Consider the following 26,149-nt stretch of genomic DNA (forward strand, 5'->3'; position numbering starts at 1 on the left):
TTATAATTAAATGTGTACATGATTAGTGTTTATTGCTACATAGTTTTTCAAGCCAGCCTTTTCAGCACATACCAGATCCGTGATGAACTGTGATTAGTCTCACTAGGTCTGCCTGGCCGGTCTTGTTCAGTGCAGTGGTGACATGCTTATTCAAACGGAGGAGGAAGGTGTCAGCAAGACATCCTAAAGTGTCTTGAAGGTGTTCAGCATCATCAGATTATCTTTATACCACAACAAGGACAACTGGTAGGGACACAAATGGGGCTTGGAACAAGTGATTTTAGTACCTATTAATCTGGGTGCTTTTGTATGTTGCACTTGACTGATCGATAATTTGGACCCCGGTAATTTGAGTTTAGTCAGGTTTAATCTGTCCCTCACACAATCAAACACAGGTTACTATTACTAAACAAAACAACCCGCGGTAACACCTTACAATAAGGTACACGAAAATATGAGTAGTTACTCGGGAACGAATGAGGAAGTAACTGTTAACCATTAGTTAATGAGTAACTACCATTCACATTTTATGGTGGTTTATTTCCTGTAACTAGGTCTTAACTTCTCATTTATATATTCATAATTGCTTTATCATCCTTATTAAAGGGACTGTTTGTAACTTTCATAAATGCTTGTTAACAGCGACACCTGTGACCGTTAAGTCAACGAAAGTCAGTGTCGGGCTCGCGCTTGCTCGCTCTAAATAGACATGAACAAGCATCGCTCAAAACAGTGAGGCGACACACGTCAGCTAAAACCACAATATCACTCTATATTTCACCTGCTTGGCAGTAATGTTAGCTGACCAGACGAAGGTCTCTCCATGAATCACTGTAAAGAAACGTTATCGTCTCCAACCGCGGCCAGAGGGAGACACCGGAACCTGGTCAGAGACGATAATGTTTCTTGCTGCGGAGCCTCGTCACCTCACCAGACACGGAAAACCTCTGTTGGTCTGGAGGAGCTTCAGCATTTATTTCTGCACAAACGTCCACTGTACATTCACTAGATATTCTCAGAGCTACGAAGTCTTCTGCAGTGTGGCGTGTGCGCGCATGAACGTGAGGTGGAGCGAGCTGAGTGAAGGCAGGCAGGTTGAGGAGCCGAGTACAGCAGAGTCTCCGGCCCTGGAGACCAAAGCTACGGTCTCCCCCGTGTACTACGACCGCCGCCAGCTGTTTTGCAAGACGGGCTTCACTAGATAGAACTTTGCGGTTTTGGTACTTCTGTGTAGTTTGTGTTGGAGTCTGAGTCTGAGTCTGAACAGCGTAGCCACACCCGAGCGCGCATATGCGAGCGTGCATGGGAAACCGACCCGTTAGATTTATACGTGTAAAAATACAAACAGTCCCTTTAAAGGGGCACAAAATATTCAACAAATTCCAATCAGACTTTCGTCAAAAACATAGCACAGAAACAGCATTACTCAGAATAACCAATGACATCCTCATGCATGCAGACAAAGCTGAACATTCCATGTAGCGAACCCCAGCCAGACAATGGTGAAGCGTACTGATGTTTCAGAAGCCTTTTATTTATGTTCAGCCGTTAGCCATATTTTGAACACAAATTCACCTTTTCTTCTTTAAACACCTTTTCTTCCTTAAACACCGTAAGAGCTAAAGGACAGACAAATAAAATACAATGAGCTCTTACTAAAAATGTAAACATTACAAACCTTATCCATATACTGTATTTGCCATACACATTAACACCAATCAAACCTTAAGCCCAACATGTGCACATGAAAAGCTAGAAAGCTAGCATTACAGCAATGTCCATGAAAAGCTAATGTTAGCAAGACCGTCAGAATGACAACACAATTAAACACACACACTGTAAATGCGTTCATCTAAATCACAATGTTACTGCATATAATCATAAAACATATTCAACACACAATACCTTGTTCCCGTACTGGCTAGGCGCTTAATTATCAGTTTATGATGACATAAAGCAGCGCAATTGCGTGCTTTCCCTCCTTCAGTAAATCTCCGTAGCACTATCCTTCTTCCGCCAGGAGGTGGCGTCAAAATAAAAGTCACGTAATGTAAAAAGGCGACTTTCAAAATAAAAGCTTGCAGAAAGTAATTACCTTATAAACAGACCTTAATACACATTTAGGAGTCATTTACACTCCCACCAATCATGAGTGCATAATAGAACATTATACAGTTTGTTTTAATCACGAATGATTTATAACTGAAAATGACCTTCACCCTTAAAGGAGCACAGGTAACTTGTGCTAAAACTAGAAAACCTTTGTTAGCTATAGAAGATTAAGAAGTAGGTATTATGAACTATATGGAGGGGGAGGCAGACTTAGCAAGTCTCCAGCAGCAGGACAAGCTTCTGGATTGGGCGCTCGACTTCTGACATCTTGTGGAGACGCTCACCTTTCTTGCCAAGCTTCCTGTCACCGAGGCAGACTTTAACTCTCCTTACTAGTCAGTCCTTGTCAGTAGTGGTTTCTGAGACTCTACCCAGTCTCCACTCATTCCTGTGTAAATCATCTTCCTTCATCATGACAATATCTCCAACTTGCAGATTTCTTTTTGGGGTATGCCAACGCTGTCTGAGAGCAATGTTGGCAAGGTATTCCTTTCGCCATCGACTCCAAAACTGTTCCGCCAGGTATTGAACGTGTCGCCACCTTTTTCGGCCATACATGTCTTCTCGGACGAATTCACCTGGAGGAGGCAAGGCCTTGACAGACTTCATAGTCAGAAGATGATTAGGGGTGAGTGGCTCGAGACTATGGGGATCACTGAGATTGTTAACGGTCAGTGGACGACTGTTGACGATTGCCATTGCTTCATAAAAGAAGGCTCGTAGCGAGGCATCGTCCAGCCTACCACAGGAAAGGTTAAGTGTGTGCCTCAGGATGCTTCTCACTGTCCGAATCTGTCTTTCCCACACCCCTCCGACATGGCTTGAATAGGGTGCGTTCATCTTGAAGTCGCATTGTTTCTCTGCGAGAAATGCAGCCAGCCGGTCTGCATTAACTTCCTTTAAAGCTTCTTTGAGTTCATTTTTGGCTCCAACAAAGTTGCTTCCCTGATCAGACTTGATCTGACGTACAGCGCCACGTATGGCAATGAAACATCAAAGGCCATTAATGAACGCGTCAGTTGACATGTCGACAAGCATCTCAATATGAATGGCACGGGAGCTTAGGCAAGTGAAGAGAAGTCCGTACCTCTTGTTCTCCTTTCTTCCTTGCTTCGTGAGGAACGGGCCGAAGCAGTCCATTCCGCAGAAAATGAATGGGGGTGATGGTTCCACACGCTCAGGAGGTAAGTCAGCCATCCTTTGCTCCTCCGTTGGTTTCCGATGCCGTCTACATGTGACGCATTGACGAATGTAGGATGCTACTGCTCGGTTGATTCCTGGAATCCAGTAGCCGTTGAACCTGATATCATTAATGGTGAGACCTTTACCTTGGTGCTTCATCCTGTCGTGGTGATGAGCGATAATCATCCTCGTGATGTGATGATCTTTGGGAATGATTGCAGGGTGCTTGATGGATTTGGAAAGAGAGGCGTTGCACAGTCTTCCTCCCACCTTGAGGATACCATCTTTGTCAAGGAAAGCATCGAGAGAGTATAACTGATTGCGAGATGGCAGGGGGATCCCTCTGCTCAGCAGTTTCAACTCTTCTCGATAAACGTTTTCCTGCATGTCTTTGATTATGCATCTTCTCGTTCTGTTACAGTACTGAGACTGTTTGACCTGTTTTTCCTGATGCACCTTAGAATGCGTGCAACAGATCGAGTAGCCAGTGACCAAGATGAGATCTTAGACAAGCGATCAACGAGGCTTACTCGTTCTGTGGTTCTTGTGGTAAGTGCTAGAGCACTTCTGACTTCAGGATCACCGATTGTTAACTCTGGAATCTCATCTGCTGGCAGCTTCATTTCCTTGTTCCATAAGAACTTGGGTCCAGTGAGCCAGGTGGATGACAGAAGCTCACTGGGAGTCAAGCCCCTAGAAGCGTGGTCAGCAGGATTCTCATTGGTTGGGACATATCTCCATTGTTGAGTGGCTGAGCTGAGCTGAATCTTCTGAACACGGTTAGCCACAAAGGTGTGGAAGCGGCGTGCTTCATTTCTTATGTAACCTAAGACCACTTTGGAGTCGGTCCAGAAGAACTCTTCAGCGTCAGTAGGTCCAAATTCCTCCTTTAGCATGTTGCTCATCTTCACAGAAACAACTGCAGCTGTCAATTCCAATCTGGGAATGGTTGTGACTTTGGTTGGTGAGACGCGTGATTTTCCCACCACTAGGGTACAGTGAACATCTCCCTCTTCGTTCTGAAGTCTAAGGTATGAACACTGACCATAACCTTTCATGCTGGCATCCGAGAAATGATGCAGCTCTGTCTTAGAGACCTTTCCAAATCCTACAGGTGCATAAGTGCGGGTTAGGGTGACCTTATCCAAATGAGCCAGATCACTTATCCACTGTTCCCATTTCGGACGAAGCTCTTCGGTGAGAGGATCGTCCCAGCCCGTGCCACGCCTACACATCTCCTGAAGAACGATCTTCCCTTTTAGCAGGAATGGCGCCACAAACCTGAGAGGGTCATACACGCTGGCCACTGTAGCCAGAATGCCACGGCATGTTGCAGGCTGAGCTTTGAGGCTGACGTTAAGTTGGAGGCGGTCAGACTCCACGTCCCATTGAATCCCGAGAGCTCTCTCAAGTGGCTGATCGTTGAATGCTAGGTCCATGTTCTTACCCTCGGTTGCTCGCTCTGAGGGTGGTAAACTCTCCAGGACTTCTCTGTTGTTTGATACAAATTTGTGTAGACGTGGACCGCCCATGGCACAGAGTTCACGTGCTTCTCTTGCAAGCTTAATAGCATCATCAGTGCTTTTGACACTTATGACTCCATCGTCAACGTAGAAGTCCCTCATGATAAACAATGAGCCTTGTGGGTAGAGGTCGCTATTCTCCTTAGCTAGATGCTTCAGCCCGTAGTTTGCACATCCAGGAGAGGAGGCTGCGCCGAACAGATGCACCTTCATACGGAACTCACTAGGCTTTGAGTTCAGATCTCCTTGCTTCCACCAAAGAAAGCGCAGGTAGTTGCGATCAGCATCGTCGACATAGAACTGATGAAACATTTTTTCAATGTCGCACATCAGTGCAACAGGGTGCTGTCGAAATCGGATGAGGACTCCGCTGAGGCTGTTCAACATGTCAGGCCCAGAGAGGAGGTGGTCATTCAAGCTGGTTCCTTTGTATCTGGCAGAGCAATCGAACACCACACGAAGTTTATCTGGCTTCTTCGCATGACGAACACCATGATGCGGAATGTACCATCTTTCACCTTCACTCCCTCCATCTTCGATTTGCTCTGCTTCTCCATTTTCAATGACTTCCTCCATGAACTTGACATATTGCTCCTTATACCTTTCGTCCTTTTGCAATTTCCTTTTTAGGTGATTGAGGCGTACCATGGCTGAGTCTTTGTTGTCAGGCAAGCTGGGTCTGTTTTTGAATGGAAGAGGCATTTCATAATGTCCATGTGTATTCTTCCGTATGCCTTTATCTAGCTTGTTTAGGAATGTGATGTCATCTTGTGACACTGTTTTGCTGTCACTGTTGCCATCCTTGAAGTCAGATTCCAGGATTCGAATAGCATCGGCAGTAGTTAATGGAGGCATTTCCTTAACAGAGACTCTGTGACACAGACCTCTTGTGCTCAGCGAATCATCGCCATGTGATGAGCGGCCTACAATACTCCATCCTAAATCCGTCCGTACAGCATAGGGTTCCTCGTTTCCTCCTAGAATGACTTGCCTAGGTGCCATTGCTCTGGAGCAGTTGTAACCTATCAAAAGGCCTACTTCACAGTCCTTCAGTGGTTGGATTTCACCTTCGATTTCTTTGAGATGACTCCATTGTTTAGCCGTCTCACAAGTTGGAATGTGAGCCCGGTTCACCGGTATGTAGTCCTTTGTATAAACAGCTGGCAGATTGATTTGAATGGCAGAACTGTATCCCCTTACACAAAGACCAGAAACTCTCTCACTTGTGACAAGCGTGTCCTTTCCACTCAAGGTGGTCAGCTTCAGCTTCACAGGATGCTTGTCAGCAGTAAGACCGTCGCTCACTTCTTGGTCGATGAAAGTCGTATCACTTTGTGTGTCGAGTAGAGCATAGACAAGTTTCTCAGCGGTTGGATTGTATTTAGATGACACCCACACTGGTACCACCATTGATGTACTGGATGAGCCTTCGCCTGCTACACTGAGTGACGTGGCAGCGGCACTTTGATTTGTCACTGTAGGCCTTTCCTTTCTATAGTTGTCGTCATGGAGAGCTGTAGGATGCTTTCCCTTGCAGGTGTCACAGAAGTGACGATGACGACAGTCTTTTGCATTGTGGCCAGGTTTTAGGCATCCATAGCAGAGTTTTTTCTCCTTTACATAGTTCCGTCGTTCGTTCAACAGCATCTCGGTGAACTTGAAACATGTATTAAGCTGGTGTCTATTGTCTTGGCACAAAATACATGGTGGTTTGACCTTTCTCTGGTCTGACCTTTGACCTTCATTGTCTGTAACTGTTCGAGTGGTGAGAACACTGGCCTTGTTTCTCTTCATGTCTCTGAAATTTCTTTTGTCTATGCCAGAGTCTGATGAATGAAGAGCATGAAATGACGTAATAGGATTGCAGGCAATCTCAGCTTCAGTCGACATCAATCTGGCAAAGTCCTTGAAACTTGGAAATTCTTGCTTCTCGTTCAGCCTTTGCGTGACTTGTCGGTTCCAGCGAGAAGCTGCCCAGTCTGGTAACTTATGAATGAGCTTCTGATTCTCTTCGCAGTCATTTAATATGTCGAGACCCTTGACATGGGGAATGGCATCTTGGCAGATGTTCAGAAAATCTGAGAGATTTCTGAGTCCTTCTGCGTCCTTAGGTTGAATCTTTGGCCAATTTGTGAGTTTCTCTCTGAATGCTCTCTGAATGGTGAATGGCTGGCCATAGCGACTATTTAGCCTATTCCAGGCATCTTGGTAGGCATCATCGTCGTTTCGGTAGAAGGTGCCATCTAAAACTTTGCGTGCTGGGCCACCAACATATTTCTTCAGATAGTAGAGTTTTCCAGCTGGAGCAATTGACCTTTGGTCAACGAGTGAGGTGAACACTGCTTTCCATTCAATGAACTGTATTGGATCACCATTGAAGACAAATGGCTCTGGAACAGGGAGCCTATTTAAGGCTATGCCGTCTTGAAAGACCTGAGCGAGAGCGGAAATGTCAGCATTGGAGTGTGGTGCAACATGGGATGGAAGTACTGCAGATTTAGGCATATTTTTTGCTTCCTTGTTCCTTTCGTTGTTAATGTGGGCAGGAACTTCGCGTCTTGTCTCCTTGTCGTAGACATTCAGCTTAGCTTGAGCTGCCCTCACTTCCTTCTCTGCCTGTAGTCGCTCCAATTCACATTTTTGTGCCTCCAATTCATGTTTTTGTGCCTCCATCGCTTTCCGTTGTTTTCCCTCCTCTAGCATCATCTCATACTCCACTTCCTTCGCAGCCAGTTCAGCTGCTGCCTCTACACGTTTGGCTACCATAGATGAAATCACTGAGTGATGGTCGGACTTACTGTGAGTTGTTAAGGAAGCAGAAGATCCATAGACAGACCTTGCAAAGTCATGGTGGAGCAGATCATGAAGGCGGTGTCTTTCCTGTTCCTCATTAAACTCATCCTCCTGGTCTATTGTTCTGTTGTAGGCGATGGTGACGATTTCTGTGGTTACTGATTCACATGAGTCAATCCGTCTTCTTATGTCATTGGAAGGTATTGCGAGATCTCGAATTCCACAATACATGCTCATTATGTTTTGCTTACTTTGTTTGAGTTCATCGATGAGAGGTGAAGGAATTCCCCTCAGGGAATCGTCACCTTCATGCGTGTTGGTTTATCTTCTAGGCAGCTGCAAGCTCAGAGTAAAATCATAAAAGATTGCAAATTAGGTTAAATCAGTATCAATTTATTCCGCAGATATATTCATCAAAGTTGCACAGAGTTATTCACAGAAGTTCTGGATTCATCAATGTGTCCCTGATACCATGTAATACAGTGTTCAGTTCGCAGTGAATGAACCCCGAGCTTTTCTTTACATTTGCCTTTATACACAGCAACAAACATTCTCTGAAAGGAGGGGCAGGGTTTTGATCAGTCTTAGTACTTTTCCACAATGTCACTGTGACCTTCCTCTTATCTGACTCCATCCTTACACAACGCTGTCTACTGTTCACAACATTCTGTCCTCTCCCCCCCATCTGTTTCTTCCCTAAGGCTGTGTCCTTGAGACTGTTCTATCTACACAAAAGTATGTTTATGCCGTCCCACCCTTGTGACTCTGCACGAGAAGTCCCTCAGGCGCAACAGTATTCATCTTATAATTCTAGTCTAAACATCTTTAACCCAATGAACTCGTAACATAATAGTTTAAGCATTGCCATATTATTCTTCATGATATATTTCCAACAGAGGCCAGAGTTGACTCTCTGGCATGTACGCCTTCAGTTGATCTCGTGCTTTGCGTACAAGAACCTTCCATTTCTCATACATGGAGAGCAGCTTCTTCTCCCTTTTCTTGGCCTCTTCACATTGAAGTGCTTGCATCTTTTCCGTAGTGTGCCGTGTACGTTCAGAGCGTCGGGGACCTTCAAGCGGCTCATCAGATGTGTCTTCTACTGTGTGGAGCTCATTCTGCAATTCTTGAGGTTCACACTGCAAACTAGCCGTCTGCTCCTCTGACTCCCCCTCACTAATTGGCTCTGCCATTATTAACTTAAATAATGAGATTCTTAAGATAGAAGAGAACTGATAAACTCAGATATAATATGGTAATATGGCCTTTGCAATAAACAGCATAAACATAGGATAGCAGAGCATTAGTACAAAACAACTAGCACAGATGCATTGATGTAGAAACACTCAAATAACTGTATATAACAGTGTAAATACACAATAAACACAATTATCAAAGTACTTGAAATATAGAGCCCAAAAGGTGTCAAATGTCCTTAATTATTAATAGTCCATTGATCTTGTAAGGATTTGTTCCGTGTAACGATTGTCCTTTAATGTTGCTGCAGATGAGGTGAGTATTAAACGTTCACTGGTTCAGTCCAAAAAACTGTTCGTCCGTGATTCAGTCCAAAAAACTGTTCGTCCGTGATTCACCTTGTTGGCAATCTCAAAGACTGTATAATAGGGTAATACTCACAGTTCTGCATCAATGTCAGTGAATATGACTGTACTTGACCATTGCATCGAAACTATATTGCAGAGTAGATCAGGCTGCTAGCATGGTACCATGTTGCTGCTCCATGAATCCACGTGGACAGCTAGCTAGTGGCCTTGTAGCAGCAGCAGGCACGCTGTGAAGACCCTCCGTCATGGCCCGTCGTTGATGCAAGATGTCGTCAGGATCGATGAGGGTCAAGCTCTTACTGTAGCAAACCCCAGCCAGACAATGGTGAAGCGTACTGATGTTTCAGAAGCCTTTTATTTATGTTCAGCCGTTAGCCATATTTTGAACACAAATTCACCTTTTCTTCTTTAAACACCTTTTCTTCCTTAAACACCGTAAGAGCTAAAGGACAGACAAATAAAATACAATGAGCTCTTACTAAAAATGTAAACATTACAAACCTTATCCATATACTGTATTTGCCATACACATTAACACCAATCAAACCTTAAGCCTAACATGTGCACATGAAAAGCTAGAAAGCTAGCATTACAGCAATGTCCATGAAAAGCTAATGTTAGCAAGACCGTCAGAATGACAACACAATTAAACACACACACTGTAAATGCGTTCATCTAAATCACAATGTTACTGCATATAATCATAAAACATATTCAACACACAATACCTTGTTCCCGTACTGGCTAGGCGCTTAATTATCAGTTTATGATGACATAAAGCAGCGCAATTGCGTGCTTTCCCTCCTTCAGTAAATCTCCGTAGCACTATCCTTCTTCCGCCAGGAGGTGGCGTCAAAATAAAAGTCACGTAATGTAAAAAGGCGACTTTCAAAATAAAAGCTTGCAGAAAGTAATTACCTTATAAACAGACCTTAATACACATTTAGGAGTCATTTACATTCCATACTCCTTTTACTGGATTTAACTGCTGTCTTTGATACCATCGATCATGCTATATTATATTAGATAACACAGTTATTGCATCTGACAGCTTTTCAGCACTAAAAAACATGAGATCTGGCTGCTCATCATTTAGAACTATTCCTTATAATGTACAGGATGAAGAGCAAGGGTACACGCTTCCTTTGGGTTCCTGCTCATGTTGGTGTGGAGAGAAATCAGCAGGTGGATATTCTGGCCAAACAAACACTCAGAAGTATACATGTAGACCTACAAGGTCCATTATGCAAAAAGACATAATGCACAATCAGTACGGCAGGAGTATTATTGGGATGATAATAAAACTGGAAGACATAAACATATACAAAGACATGTCGATGCTGGAGGGATGGTGGGCTGGAAACGAAGGGAAGAAAATATCATCACTCGTCTAAGAATATGTCATACAGGTCTCAACCATACATGATATAAAATAGGCAAGAACCCAACCGGAAAAATGCTCACACTGTAGCCGACCAGAAACAGTCGAACATGAATAGAAAATACAATATCAAGAGAAACCGCCCTCTTAATAGGGAGGGGAAACTGTGAGCTATGACTATTCATAGAGTGCTCCTGGTTCCCTCCACTAACAAACAATGGTATTGTTCCATTGGGTTTTGGATTATTGCAGAAAATAAAGTCTGTGGCAAACACACGTTTATGATACTGACACGTTTTTGTTCAGCAAGATAATCTTCACAGTTGAACACCGCTTTCATGATTTATGAAGTGTGAATGCAATCACCGGAAGTAAAAAGCTAACGTTAGGATATAAACAAACTACACCACGGTCACATGAGCGCGAGTATACACAACGAGGCTGTAAAGGAGGACGAGTCGGCATCATGACGTTTAGTAGTCTTATTTAGCCACTTGTTAGCAACCGCCTTTTTAAAATTCACCTGTGGGGTATTTACTGACGTATTTTATGTCATAGCACAAAACGTGAAAATCTTTTCAGCCTGTGTTAACCACAGACCTTATTTCAGGGATCTAACTAAAAATCCATTGACTTCCAGACGAGGGAACAGGAAGTGATGGAATGCTAACTCATTTCCGGGTTTTAGGCAAGGCCTATGGAAGGAGGCTGGGACACGGGTCTTTAGGTATGGGGTACAACACATGCGCAGTGTAACTCAAGCTGCGGTAGTGCGTTACGATTGGTTCAATTACGACGAGTGCAGGCCAGATTTTACTGCGCATGGGCTATACCCCCGGAGATATGACGCGTTGATGACGCGTGACCCAGCCTCCTTTCCATGGGCCTTGGTTTTAGGACTCATTCCTGTGTGTACCACTCTATTGTCAGATCTCTTGGGGAAAACAGCAAGCAAGATATAGGCTAGGCCTACAAAGTTTTCATAAGAAACTGATTTAGCTAAATTAATCACTTTTTTTTTCTTGAATTAAAGGGACTGTTTGTAACTTTTTACACGTATAAATCTACCGGGTCGGTTTCCCATGCGCGCTCGCGTGTGGCTACGGTGTTCAGACTCCCTGTGGACACGTACCATTAGACTCCAACACAAACTACATGGAAGCACCAAAACCTCAAAGTTATATCTAGTGAAGCCCGTCTTGCAAACAGTGTTGACCGCAGCGGGAGGACGCGGGGGAGACCGTAGCTTTGGTCTCCAGGGCCGGAGTCTCAGCTGTACTCTGCTCCTCTGCCTGCATTCACTCAGCTCGCTGCACCTCACGTTCATGCGCGCACACTACACACTGCAGAAGACTTCGTAGCTCTGAGAATATCTAGTGAATGTACAGTGGACGTTTGTGCAGAAATAAATGCTGCAGCTCCTCCAGACCAACAGAGGTTTCTCGTGTCTTTTGAAGTGACGGGGCTCCGCAGAGAGAAACGTTATCGTCTCCGACTGGGTGCCAGTGTCTCCCTCAGGCTGCGGTCGGAGGCGATAACGCTCAGAGCCAACACTAGGATCAGCAGTGATTCATGGAGAGACCTTCGTCTGGTCAGCTAACATTACTGCCAAGCAGCTGAAATATAGAGTGATATTGTGGTTTTAGCTGATGTGTGTCGCCTCACTGTTTTGAGCGATGCCCGTTCATGTCTATTAAAGCGGGGACAAGCGTGAGCCCGACGCTGACTTTCATTGACTTAACGGCCACAGGTGTCGCTGTTAACAAGCGTTTCTGAATCTTACAAACAGTCCCTTTAAGTTATTTATTTCTCTTGTTATTCCAGTCCAGTTGGTGGCGGTAATGCGCTCTAAAACTGGTTTACCAACCGCCAATAAACACTAAAGAAGACTTAGAGGAAGAAGACTTCACCTCCCATAATGCCTTGCCTGCCATACTATCCCCTGACGTAACTTCCGGCGGTGCTGTTGGCGGGCAGAACGGGATCGGTGCTGGTTGTTAGCGACGCTGAAAGCTATTGTGTGTTTATTCACTAGCAAAACACACAGAGAGCCAAAGCCCGCCACTCAGCCGTCGGGTAGTTGTGTGGTCGCCACTGGCGCGTCTTCGGCTTGCTACTCGTCTACAGCAGACGGGTCCAATCACGGTGTTTTCTCCCGGGCCTACCGTCAGCCCATACAACCGCTCCGACGCTTTCTCCGTGAAGGTAAGAGGCTCTCGTTACGTTACGGCAGCTAGCTGGAGCTGGAGAGAGGAGCAGCGCCAGCCATGTTGCTCTGCTGTGGTTGAAGGGGGCTGGCCGCCTGGACCCGTGTGCTCGCTCAGGTTTGGGCTCATTGTAACACATTGCGACCAGGTCAAGTTGAACCACATTGTAGGAACTTATTTTCGGCATTCGTTGGACTATTTAATGCAGCTGCTGCTCGTGCAGGCGTGATGTAAAGACGATGTGCAGCATGCTGGCTGAGACGATGCTCTTATGCAACTGGACAGACGGGCTTTGTGTCATCTCACTGTAACCTGTAGACCTGTAGACCCTTCTACTGAGGAGCTGTGGTTCTGATCTGACCAGATGTTGGTCCAGCTGCGGCTGCCGCAGTGTGTTTTCTGTGGATGCAGTCTGCAAATCACCACCACGGTTATTCGGTAGACATGGGGGAGGGGCGGCGGGGGGGGCGTTTTTCCTCCCCCGCGACCCAACATTACATCTAACCTGCAACCTGAGGACTGTTTTATTGGCACCAATTTGTGCTCTATTTTGCATTAATTTATTGCAGGAAATGTCGTTATTTATGTAAAGGAAAACATCATTCACTTCAAAATACAACAAATATATAATGCAGTCATGCAGTCTGTATTCTCCAGTAGATGAACTTTTCTCATTGATGTTATCCCTGCTGAGTTAACACACACATGTAGGGATGCAAAATGGTACTAGGATCCCACGTTCCCCATAATTCATATTATTTTAGCTTTTACATAGTTAACCCCTTAAAACCCACCTGCTGAATACAATTGGACTCATTTCCAGTCATACCCAATTCATGCATTCACGTGACACTTCAAAATAAAATAAATATATAATGCAGTCATGCATTCTGTATTCTCCTGTAGATTAACTTTTCTCATTGATGTTATCCCTGCTGAGTTAACACACACATGTAGGGATGATATACCATCATCTTTTGTTTGGGGAAGTAACCTCTTCCAATCTGCACTTATTCACAACAATGATACATTAATTTATTTTAATTAATTTATAGACCCCTTGACCTGTTCAGATCTCTGGAAGTCGATGGTGGGCCAGGGGTAAACATTTGTTTTGTATTGTTAAGATGCAAAATGGTACTAGGATCCCAAGTTTCCCTAAATTAATATTATTTTAGCTTTTACATAGTTAACCCCTTAAAACCCACCTGCTGAATACAATTGGACTCATTTCTAGTCATACCCAATTCATGCATTTCCAAGACCGTTGAGATGGGCATACACTGTATGATTTAAGCCTGTTTCCGGCCCAAATTTTGAGCAACATAACTAATTTTAGACTCAAATCAAATTTCAGCTTCGTTGTGCGTCATTAGCCGTGCACAGGGGGGACTAAGCACCGAATAACTCCTCCCGACCGGCCATCGGACAGTCAGATGAATTTCTGACATGTCAGAAATTTTGGTCGGCCGTCCACAGGCTTTCACACAGTAGAAGCAGAGCCACGAGCCGATTCCCCAAAGTCACGCCTTTTTTAATTGTCGCGAATTCCAGTCATGGTTGGGGCTTAGGCTTCATATCAGACAGAGTTGAACAATTTTACAAACACCGGACTGGACCGACATACTGAATTTTACCACTAGGCCACAGCTACCAAGTGGAATATAATGATACTGAGAGAGCTCATGAAAGAGTGTTAACATGTGGATTTCACTTAAACACAAACTCATCTGACTCAAAACAAGTGTCTGCACCTGGCTTCCTGTTTACAATAATTTACATGATGTGTTAAAAAATGACCAACGTGTATGGGAACTGACAAAAAATTAAATGCTTAAAATGTGCGTCACCTTATTATTATTGCGTCACCAAAAGGTACAGTGAAAAGTGTTGGGTGCACCTAAATTATGTGCTGGTGCTCCTCAATGAAAAAGTTGTGCCCACCAGTGCAACCAATGTAAATATAGGTCCAATTGTTTTAATTAATTTGCAAGGGGCTATTAATTGTATCATTTTTGTTATAGCAAGAGACAATTAATGACTAATGTGGGCTAGGCCTGCACAATATGAAGAAAATCTGAAATGATAACATTGTTCAATATTGCAGTGACGATATGACTTGGCAATAAAAAAGCAAATATTGAAATGTGCATATTAGCTATTACGGGTGTCTCGATTCTCCAAATCCACGTTTAGAAAGTGTTACAAAAATTAGACTACAACAGTCTACAATGTAAAAAGCTGCATCTTTTCAATACCAGTGTCTGTGTGACCTACCTCAGTACGTAATCATTATTAAAATAAAACAAATCCTTTTGCAGTGTGTGGTATATTTTCAAGTCTTGCACATGACCGAGAGGCCCTAAGGGTAAACACATGGGTAAGAAGCATAAGTGGAGAATATGGTCATAAGATATGACCAGGGGCTGAAAGATAAACATGTAGGACAAAGGAGCCATGCATGGTTATACGCTCAGCTCAGATGTTGCATGACATGAACCCGATATAAGGAGGCGCGAGAGCTCCGAAGTGGAGGACTTTCAGATTTGACTTGAGACCTCCGGACGTTCTAGGCGTCCGTTATGACTTTGTTGCTTGTTTGTAATAAACTCTATTATACCAGCAAGAACAGTGTCCACGGAGCATCCTTCCTCATCACTTCAACAGCACTGTCGCAGGAAAGATACGACAAGTGCATAACAAGTCTGCAGTAATCTACAGAAATACAGTTTAGTTGTCATTTACTGTCATGCTTGTTTCTCTCCTCTTATTTCCCCTCTCTTCTCTGATCGCTGTTTGTCACCGAGAGCGGATGCGGAGCTTTGGACACAGTCTGCGTGCGCTCAGCAGTCCCGCTAGCTTGTTGCGCTCGCTACCAATATCAGCTGCTCTGATTCAACAACGTTGAGCAGAAAAAACTTGCATGTAGGCTGAAATTCATCCTCGGTGTTGTTCTGTCGGGAGATGCAGTGACTTCATGTTAAACCACGTAAGAGTAGAAGAGCTATGAGTAAGGAAACTAACTGACTAAAGTCTGCTAGTGGCTAGGCAAATTCATGCAGTGTAATGTGCTACAGATATGCAAGGCCTATGGAAGGAGGCTGGGACACGGGCGGACATGGGTCTTGGGGTATGGTGTATGACACATGCACAGTATAACTGAAGCTGGGGTCGTTCGTTTCGATTGGCTCAATTTCGGCGAGGGCAGACCAGATTTTACTGCGCAAGTGTTATACCCCTAAAGATATGACTCGTTGATGGCGCGTGACCCAGCCTCCTTCAACAGGCCTTGCAGATATGCAGGAAGTGCCCTGAGTATCGTAGCGACAGGGGCGGCCCACATTTCCAATCATGCCTGCCTTGTCCCGAGTGCTGGACTGAGTACTCTGCTGTTTTATGTTCCAAAATGCAAATGTCCCTTTTGTAAGTGTTTGTAATGTAATGTGTCTGTTCAGAACATGGAGGCTTCTGTTGGTTATTGTGATTTCTGTTCTGGTTTATAGTTTTAACCATGAATGAGGTGGCGGTTACATTTCTTGAGTCCAGCTGTATTATTCCTTCGGATGCATGTGAGTGGGCGGGGGTGGAGAGAGAGAAAAATAATCTTGCTTTTGATTTCAATGGTTGAGATCGGAAACTAATTTCGATCGATTTCTGATGTAGAATCGAAATCGTGACGCCCCTACTAGCTGTACGTTTCTTGTGTCAGCCTGGTTGTCTTTAAATTCACAACCAGATTAAAATGTAATATTTTAGATATAACTAGGCTAAATGTTGTTTCTAGAGCAGCAACAGCATTGTTTACAACAGCATAGTCACCATAAAAAGTCATTAATATCTCACTGGAAACAATCTTCACGTTAATAAAATAAATGATGTTCCTGAGTGAAGTTAAGAAGGGTTGACGAACACAGACATCAGTCTGTAGCCCCTTTCACACAGAGATTCTGCTGTACTGCCGTAAAGAAGGTCCGCCGTCCCGGTGTGTGATTTTTAGACAGCACAACGGCATCACGGGAGCAAAAGGGGCGTGACGTTAAACACAACATCGTCTAGTGTGTGTGTGCGCATTTAGTCTCGCCGTGCCGGCTGTCCCTTTCACACAGACATCGGCTGGCTCGGCGCTGTGACTACCTCCGCTGCCAGCTCATCGGCGGAACAACTCTGCCCCCCCATTCCGTCTCCATACCTTTCATACAAAACAGCGAAGCGGAATAACAGCGCAGCATTCCCGCCTTGAACCATGGATGTATAAAGAGAACTGGATACAGCGTCGGAGGCGGGCTCCCATTAATTTGCTATGAGAGTTGCTCAGTGGCGCATGGAGCCAAAATGGCTCAACTGTTGAGTGATAAAGTACCCGGATCATCCGGCGATCTTCCGCATCCATTGGGCCCATAGAGCAGGCGCAGTAGCGTTTCCTTTAACTCCGCCTCCCAGCCCTCGGACCAGCCTTGGTCTGGGTCTCATTCACATCAACGGAGGAAGGGAAATAACTCTGGATTCAGCTAATAGTACATTCACATATTGGTGTATCAGTGATTCCTTGGTCCACAGCCAGCTAATCAATTTACAAGAATTTGCAACAATTTAAAATAATTTCTTATCCTTATTCATCACGTTTCAGCCAGTCTTTTTTTTATCGCACATATTCAAACCTTTATGAAAATACGATTTATCGGTCAGCACTAATGTGGGCCTGTCTCCGAGAGCGTAATGTCTTGATCTTATCCAAGAAGGGACAGAGGACAATGCCATTGTCTTATGTCCTCCTCCACAGACAAGCACTCCCTTCTGTTTTTTTCTTGATGTAGTATGAGAAGGCCAGCTTGCATAAGTATGTGAATGGTATTAAAATAGAAACTGCATGCTCTGGCGCTCTTCACACCTAGTATTAACATGCATCCTGAGTGATCTGATCACAAGTGGACAGCTTTAAGTACATCTGCTCACACCTGGCATTAGAATGCATCTCCAGTGACCACATGTGATGGGTTCTCATTTCCCCGCTCTATATGCAAATAAACACGTAGTAAACTCATGGCTAATACAACAGACGTTGTGACCTAATAATACAGGAATGTCAGTAGTAATATCCTACATATTCCTGAATTCAGGTACATTTTATTAACATCGAAATAAGAGGTTATTGTACTGGAGGTTATTGTATTGGACCTCCGCTCCGCCGGCACCGCTGTCTTTGCCAGACAACAGTGGGTACATGGCTTCAGAGAGCCGGGGAGGAGGGCGGACGAACGGACAGGCGGGTGTCAGCTCCGTGCAAAGCAGCGGAACAAAGACACAGACACATTTACGACAATATGATAATAATACACTTCCCATGCCTAGTCTGAGAGTCTGTAGATATGTAGCCTATAGATAAGATATATTTTAATAAAATACAGTTGTACTGACAGAATACAGTAGAGCACAGAAGACGTTTCCATGCAGCGAGGCAGACAAGCGCTCACGTCTGTCTGTCTATTCACACGAGGAGCTCAGAGACCTGCGGATCCAAGCGGGACGTCAGATGAGTAGGCGATTCCTAATGTGACCCAGGACATATTCACTACACACTGCTAAAAGAATGTGGCCCACACCACCTCTGAATGTGGTCTGAAAGATTAGATCTCAATGCGTCCTCTGTGCGTCTTGAGTGCGTTCACACCTGTTCTTAGAGCTGTCCACTTCTGATCCGTTCACTGAGGACGCATTATTTGGGTGTTTCATTGTTTTTAAAATAGTATTTGTTAATAACATTTAAAATCTTTTCTTGAAATTTGTACTTATGAAATAGTTGAAAAGGTCATTTCAGGGACAAAATTCCATAAGAACCACTGGTCTAGATAAGAATAGTGGTTTAAAAAATTTTTTATAATGTTGATAATATTTCGGATTCTGAGGCCTTTTACAGACACCATTTCCCATAAGCCCTAGACATTTGCTGGCTAAACGTCAGGGGCCACGACCTGCTCAGACATGTCTGTAATATCAGCAGGACAGACAGGACTGAAGCTGTAGAAGCTTTCAGACAGAAGAGATTACAACAAGAAAGGTGAAAATATGACTTTAGAGGAGAGCACAAGTTCTTCTACCAACTGGAGCTGATTTAGCTTAGGTTTCTGTAGAGTAACAGAAGTACATGGAACAGATGCTAGCGCGGATGTGGTGTCATGACTTGGGCATTCTTCAGTGGTTTTACCTGCCAAAATGGCTGCTGGTGTTGAACCACTCCGGAGACACAGTCCAGATGTAACAGTGTTTGCCGGAGCCAGTCCTTTGAATGGTGCAGCTCTTAATCTGGTGACCCCTCCCCCTTTCTGTCCCTGCATACTCAGGTTTCAGCCTCTTTTCTCTCTCTAGCTGGGACTAACATGGCTTCCCCCTGGCTTTTGATCTGGGTTGGATGGGGAGTCTGCAAGTCCAAGAGGAGTCTGTAGTTTTCTCCAATCATAAATTGAAGGACTTTGGGTTCTCCTGATGGGCCTCCAATCCAAGAGTCATCACAAATACACAACTTCACAATGTGAAGACGGCTGGGGAGTCAGGGACCATACTAATTCAGATTGTGTGCAACCCCTTAGTCTGCTCAATGTGTTCTGTCCAATCGCTGATGTAGGTAGCAAAAATCAATTCACGTAACGTATGTGGTGTCTAAATACAAGGTGCAAATTCTTAGTATCGATACAATCGATTATTTACCCTGCAAATCAATTTTAGATCGATATACGTTCCCCGTGAAGGACAACTTGCCGAGTACCTATCGATGCAGTTGGATCGTAGGAATATAAATCGATGTAGTAGACGAATCGTTACACCCCTAATCTGTAGGTATCCTGAGCTGAGGTATCAGAATCAGAGAGAAAAAGATTCATGGGTGAGCAGCCTCAAAGAAGCTGAAGCAAATATGAGTAATACACAAGATAATTAGGATTTTCTTTTTATGCTGCAATACATGGACAACTATGAGCCCAAATCAGCATTCAGTTTCAGTTCATCTGTTTCTGTGTTCTATGGTGCCATTACTGTTCAGAAATACTACTCTCTCTCAGGTAGGACCGAACAATAGCACTGTGTCAAAAAGGGAGGGTTACTCATTCATTTCAAAAGGGATCACTGTGTTGGTACAGCTGCAAAGCTTGTTGATCCTCCTGTTTCAACTTTAGCTGCAGCACAGTCCATATCAGGAAGAATTTTGCTATTAGCCTTGAACACTCTCGGGTGGTTTATTACCATCATTCAGCCATTACATCCCCTGTTAATCTGTGTGTGGATTTTGTTGTATGGAGTTAAAGGATTGGCCGCCTCACCAGCCCATGTGTTTTCTCCATTCAAGCAGAACATTTGAATTAGGGCTGGGCGATACGGCCTAAAAATAATATCGCAATATTTTTAGGCTATATCGCGATACACGCTATATATCGCAATATTTTCAAATATCCTCTAAGCACTTCATAAATGCTCAATTTAACCCTTTGATGCATACAATCACACCAATATGATGATTCATGTAGTCACTGCAGCATATGTCTGCATTAAAACATTCTTGTTTATATTCATTAGTGGTTTCTATTGGAACAATTTTAATCTCGTGCTCTAGCAGTGGTGGACTGTAGGCTACTCAAGTACTGTACTTAAGTACGGAGCAGGGTACCGCCCCTCCCCGCAGCGAAAGTGGGAACAGCGAGCCCTCACTCAACGGCTCCGCGGAGTCATGTGCGTTTTTGTTAGAAAATAGTGTTTTCCACGAAGACACCCGCCGGAGCTTTATCGCGAGAGGCGGGGCAAAATTTGACGGAGGTGGCCGCCTCGTAATGCTCTGAGCAGGAAAAAAACCTACACACACTCGCCCAGAAGAGAGGCCTGGATGGGGGCGGAGTCTGTGACGTATGAGTGTGTGAGAGGGAGCCGTAGGAAAGAGGGAGAGAAGGAAATGCCAAAGCGAGTCTCATGCCGGCGGGGTGGCTTAAAAACATTACATGACAATTTGTAGTCGATGTTCGCGATATAATCATTTTATATTCCGCGCGTGAGACAAGTCGCGATACATCGACTATATTCAATGTATCGCCCACCCCTAATTTGAATATTAAAATATGTTAAACTACACCTATCAGCCATAACATTCAGACCACTGACAGGGGAAGTGAATAACATTGATTACCTCGTTAAGATGACAGCTGGCAGTGGGTGGGATATATTAGGCAGCAAGTTAACATTTTGAACTTTGTGTTGGAAGCAGAAAAAATGGGCAAGCGTAAGGATGTGAGCGACTTTGACAAAGGCCAAATAGTGTTGTCTAGACGACTGGCTCAGAGCATCTCCAGAACTGCAGCTCTTGTGGGATGTTCCCGGTCTGCAGTGGTCAGGACCTACCAAAAGTGGTCCAGGGAAGGAAAACCGGTGAACTGGTGACAGGGTCAGACCCCGAGGCTCAATGATGCACGTTGGGAGCGAAGGCTGGCCCGTGTTGTCTGATCAAATAGAAGAGCTACTGGAGCTCAAATTGCTGAAAAAGTTAATGCTGGTTCCGATAGAAAGGTGTCAGAACACACAGTGAGGAGCAGTTTGTTGCGTATGGGGCTGCGTAGCCACAATCCGGTCAGGGTGCCCATTAGGGGTGGAACGGTTCACAAAATTCACGGTTCGGTTCATATCACGGTTTTGGGGTCACGGTTTTCGATTTGGTTCGGTACATTTATGTTACAGCAAGGAGGTCATGTTCTGATTTCAACATGCTTTTCATTTATTTGGCAAAAATAAGTTTACAAATGTTTGCCTCAACAAAAGTATGGCTTCCATAAGGAACATAAACACTTCTTCATTGTCAAATCTTAATTGAAAGAATAAGTCTTCTACACTAATAAGTGCAAACAAAAAATGCAGCTTTGTTATTTTCATATAAATATGATGTAATTATCATCAGGTCATCAACATAAATTGAAGCATAAGCTCAACCTGAACTATACTAAAAAACAACATCAGTATAACATACAGTATGTCTCAATTCCCTGATTATCAGCTCTTAATTGAAAGATTAGTTTTTCCACTCAAAAAGTGCAGTATTTGGAAAGGAATTGGATTTATGTACCACTGTGTTATTTAAAAATAATGAATAAATATAAAACACATTACAGGGATTGTGCTGCTGGAGTAACTCTGTTGCTTAAGAGTATAGCCTGGCTCACATAACGTTACGTTAATCATATGCTGAAATCCAGTGTCCTCCGCGATTGCATATCTTTCACCATAAACCTCCCCAATGCTGTAGTAATGTTTTTTTCCCTGTCTTAGTCTGCATGTAGAGGCTGTTCAAATGCTGCGGGGAGAAGGCACCGCTGCTCTTTCCTACCCGGAGTGTTGCCGCTAGCATAAACCACACGTGTTGCACAGTGCTTACACACAGTCGACGTTTTATCCACCACTTTTTTCCATCATTTTCATAGGTAACACTGAATCCGTAATGCTCCCATACAGCAGAGCCAAACGATGCTGGTGGATCCTCTAACTGTACTTTATCGTGTCCACTCGCCATTTCCTTAACTGACTGACAGCCACACTTCATCCGTGGAGGGGGCTGGGTCACGCTTCATCAACACATGCGCAGAAAAATCTGCTCTGCACTCACCGAAATTGAGCCAATAGCAACGCACGACCACAGCTTTAGTTACACTGCGCATGTGTTAAACCCCTGTACCTCGAGACCCATGTCCGCCCGTGTCCCAGCCTCCTTCAATAGGCCTGGATTTCTACAAAAAATACACAATCGGCCTCATAACTTATTTCAAATGAACCGATCAATTCATACACGAGCTGAACCGCGACTAGCGAACCGTTAGTCCACCGTTAACAGTTCGGACTTTTTACCTGAACCGTTCCATCCCTAGTGCCCATGCTGTCCTAATTTCAATCAGTTATGGCTGATCGGTGTATAATTCACCTATCACTCTTATTAGTTATTCTAACCCTTGTATCGTTATCTCTGTGTGTTTCCTCTTGGGTCCACCAGAGGCACCCTCAGCAGACGTCAAGCTGGCGACCGTAGCAGGAAAGAAGGGTAAGAAGGCTGAGGAGGAGGAGCAGCCTGCAGCCCCCGCAGCAGCAGCAACAGCAGCAGCAGCAGCAGAAGCAGCAGCACCACCAGCACCTGCAGCAGGACCAGCAGCAGCAGCAGCAACAGCAGCACCAGGACCAGCAGGAGCAGCAGCAGCACCGGAGGAGGAGGAAGAGGAGGAGTATGTGGTGGAGAAAGTTTTGGACCGCCGAGTGGTGAAGGGCAGAGCAGAGTTTCTGCTGAAATGGAAGGGGTTCTCAGAGTGAGTACGAGTCTGTAATTATACTTAGAGATATACGTTTCTGTTGTACATTTAGGGACTAGTTTAGCGTTTACAAATTAAGATTAGAATTAAAAACTGCTAATGTGCAGCATAAAGTATCAGCGTTGTATCATGCTCTCAAAGTTGTTTTAACATTAAGTTACAGCCCTGCAAATAACCTTACAAAATGGTATTTAAAAAAAGGAAAAGAATGGGTAACTAAGTGGGAGAATGTATTGCCTGAAACAAGGACTGAGTGAGATGTAACTAAAACATCTTCCATTCATTTCTTCTGTCTGCACCCACCTCCACAGTGAGGATAACACATGGGAGCCGGAAGACAACCTGGACTGCCCCGACCTCATCGCCGAGTACATGCAGAAACACAAAGAGAAGGAGGAGAAAAAGAAGGAGGGCAAGAGGAAAGTTGTCAGTGAGGCCTCGGGAGACTCGGAGGAGCGAAGTAGCAAGAGGAAGAAGGAGGAGGTGAGCGAAGACTCCCAGCAATCAGCCACCACCAAAAAACAAATTTAACACTTTTGAAGTAATCCCAGTGCTTTAATGACCATCGCAGCATCATCATCCGATCAGTCTGTTGTCCTCATTTGGTCATCGTGTTCCCTTGTTCCTGTACTTCTTGTCTCCAGGGAGAGAAGGCCAGAGGTTTTGGCAGAGGTCTGCAGCCGGAGAGGATCATTGGAGCGACAGACTCCAGTGGAGAGCTGATGTTCCTCATGAAGTGGTGGGTCTTCACCGTCTGTTTATAAAGGTCCAGTGAGATGGCTGTAAAGTGGAATTGCTGCTCCTCTGGGGTGATTTTGAACTTCATTGGTACGTTTAACACACAATTAGGGCTGTTTATGCCTCCGTGCCAGCCACGGTCGGTCCGTCCGTCCGGTCCATTCTCGTGAACACGATATCTCAGAAACGGAACAAAATACATATATGGAAATAAGATTGATAGGATTATATTCACCAGAAGTATAAAACATTACATGTCCCTTATAAATTAGAAAGAAAATACTTCTAATTTGTCTTTCTTCTTTGTTTTTTGGGTTGCTGGAAAAAAATACAAATAAATAATGCCTGACAATGACTGATATATTTGACGTCAGGACATCTCTGACTACATACAGGCTGAAAATCAAACATTTTTACTGAATTAATTTAGTTAATTTCCAAAGTAAAAGTCTCTAGAAGTGTATGATTTAAATTTTCCCCATGGTCTAGTGTTAAAAAAGTTAACAAAAAATCACAATAATTTGTAATATTGACTCACAATTCTTGTAGAATCGCGATACTTAAAAATCGCAATACATATAGAATTGGCACCCATGTATCGTGATAGTATCAACTCGGGAGATAGGCGTATCGTTCCAGCCCTAGTCCCTGTGGTACTGTAGAAAAACGAGTACGTCACGTTTTTCAGAATTTTGGCATTGACTTGATGCCGAAGTATCGGTTCTCATGACACCCTAATGTTCACAAGCCAGAGACATGTTGAGTGTTGCAAACTGAAACATATTGCTTGGTTAAATACATGCTAGCAGGGCCAATCTCAGCACGTCATAATATCACGACTGCCCTTCCCCGGTTGATTGTATGTTTAAAAAAAACAAATAAATGACCAACGCTGAATCATGCTATGTAGGGAAGCAGGAGACACGCAAGCATGAAGTAATACAGGAACTACAACTGGAGGTGGTTTTCCTTGTTGGTTGTTAGGCTAATCCCCTCAATTTGTGTTGATTGTTGGAGGAAATAAATGTGAAGAGTCCATTGTCTTAACACTTCTCTCTCTCTCTCTTTGCTCTTCCTCCCTTTACCTACCCCGCTTGGTTCTCCTCTATTGTCTTTTCCTTTTGCTCTCTCTTTTTATGTCCTCTCCTCTTTTCTGTGTCTCCCCCTTTCTCTACTCCTCTTTCTGTCATCTGTCTCTCTCCTCCCTTTATCCCTTTTTCCCGTGGTTTGAAAACGAACAGGAAGAACTCCGACGAGGCCGACCTGGTCCCAGCTAAGGAGGCCAACGTCAAATGTCCCCAGGTGGTCATCTCTTTCTACGAGGAGCGCCTCACCTGGCACTCTTACCCCACAGAGGAGGAAGAGAAGAAAGAGGAGGAGAAAAAAGACTAGATGAGGTGGAGGCGAAGGAGGAGGTGGAGGAGGGAGGTGCAAAGACGAAAAGAAAAGAAGTGTTGAGGTGCAGGGCGGGAAATCAACTATTTGCTGGTTAACTATTAATTGCTGGTAATTGATTGGAGCAGCTACTTTGGCAGATGGTTGAGATTGAACTGCCACCGTAGCTGACTGAGGAAAGAGGTTCGTTTCCCTGCCGCGCTTTCTTCCCACCTGTATCTCGACTGAAAGTGTAAAATCTGTTCTCTTTGTGCCACCTGGGTTCTCATTATTTTCTACGTAATTCTTCAATCGAGACTCTCAAACGCCAAATGACGACTGTGCATTTCACTCGGACGTGGACAGTTTGACATAGAAGGGTTATAGTCAGCCAGTGTGGCAGCCAACCAGCCAGTGTTCAAATGCCCAAGGCTTGTGCTTTGTTTCCTGTTTAATTCTTTTATTAAAGCTAACAAACACGTCTGTATTTTATCCAACCATTAGTTGAGGTTTTGTGCTCATTTGGTGGCAAACCTGTAGCTTTTCCGTGAACGTAAAACTGTCAATTCACAGTATTTCGTGGAACCCAGTATTTGTCAAGTAGGAAGCCGAACAGGGCTGGAAGCAAAATGACAACTTTCAGAAGTAAAGATGTAAGTGTACAGACTCAGTTCATTCCCTGGCAGCTGTGGCTTGACTCCCAAACTTCTCATGCCATGTTAGCAATTTTATCAAGTTATTTTTTTAATAGAACTATGGTTGGTTGGGTGCCTTGCCAGCTTGGCTGGAAGAGAGTATACACACGGTAGCAAAATCAGCATCTGGCCGGTTGTAATTTTCCACACTGATAGTGACGGGCACACTGGATGACTTCAGGTGAGGAGTTGCATGCTTGGAAAAAAAGCTGAGATGTCCTTCAACCTGTAGATTAGAGAGACAAAGCGTCCGATTGATT

At 44.2% G+C, this 26,149-nt stretch overlaps 1 protein-coding gene across 1 annotated transcript; it reads left to right on the top strand.

The window, feature by feature from the left end:
• Positions 1-12,502: 12,502 nt before the first annotated feature.
• On the top strand, positions 12,503-25,244 carry cbx1a (chromobox homolog 1a (HP1 beta homolog Drosophila); the record flags this gene model as incomplete). The annotated part of the gene is made up of 5 exons (XM_074657227.1): positions 12,503-12,761; positions 22,773-23,079; positions 23,394-23,565; positions 23,727-23,910; positions 25,062-25,244. Coding segments are annotated over 4 exons (858 nt in total), but the record flags the coding sequence as incomplete, so codon positions are not given.
• Between the last annotated feature and the right edge of the window lie 905 nt (positions 25,245-26,149).

Source organism: Sebastes fasciatus, chromosome 13 (genome assembly GCF_043250625.1).
Source record: "Sebastes fasciatus isolate fSebFas1 chromosome 13, fSebFas1.pri, whole genome shotgun sequence".
NCBI classification, from domain to species: Eukaryota; Metazoa; Chordata; class Actinopteri; order Perciformes; family Sebastidae; genus Sebastes; species Sebastes fasciatus.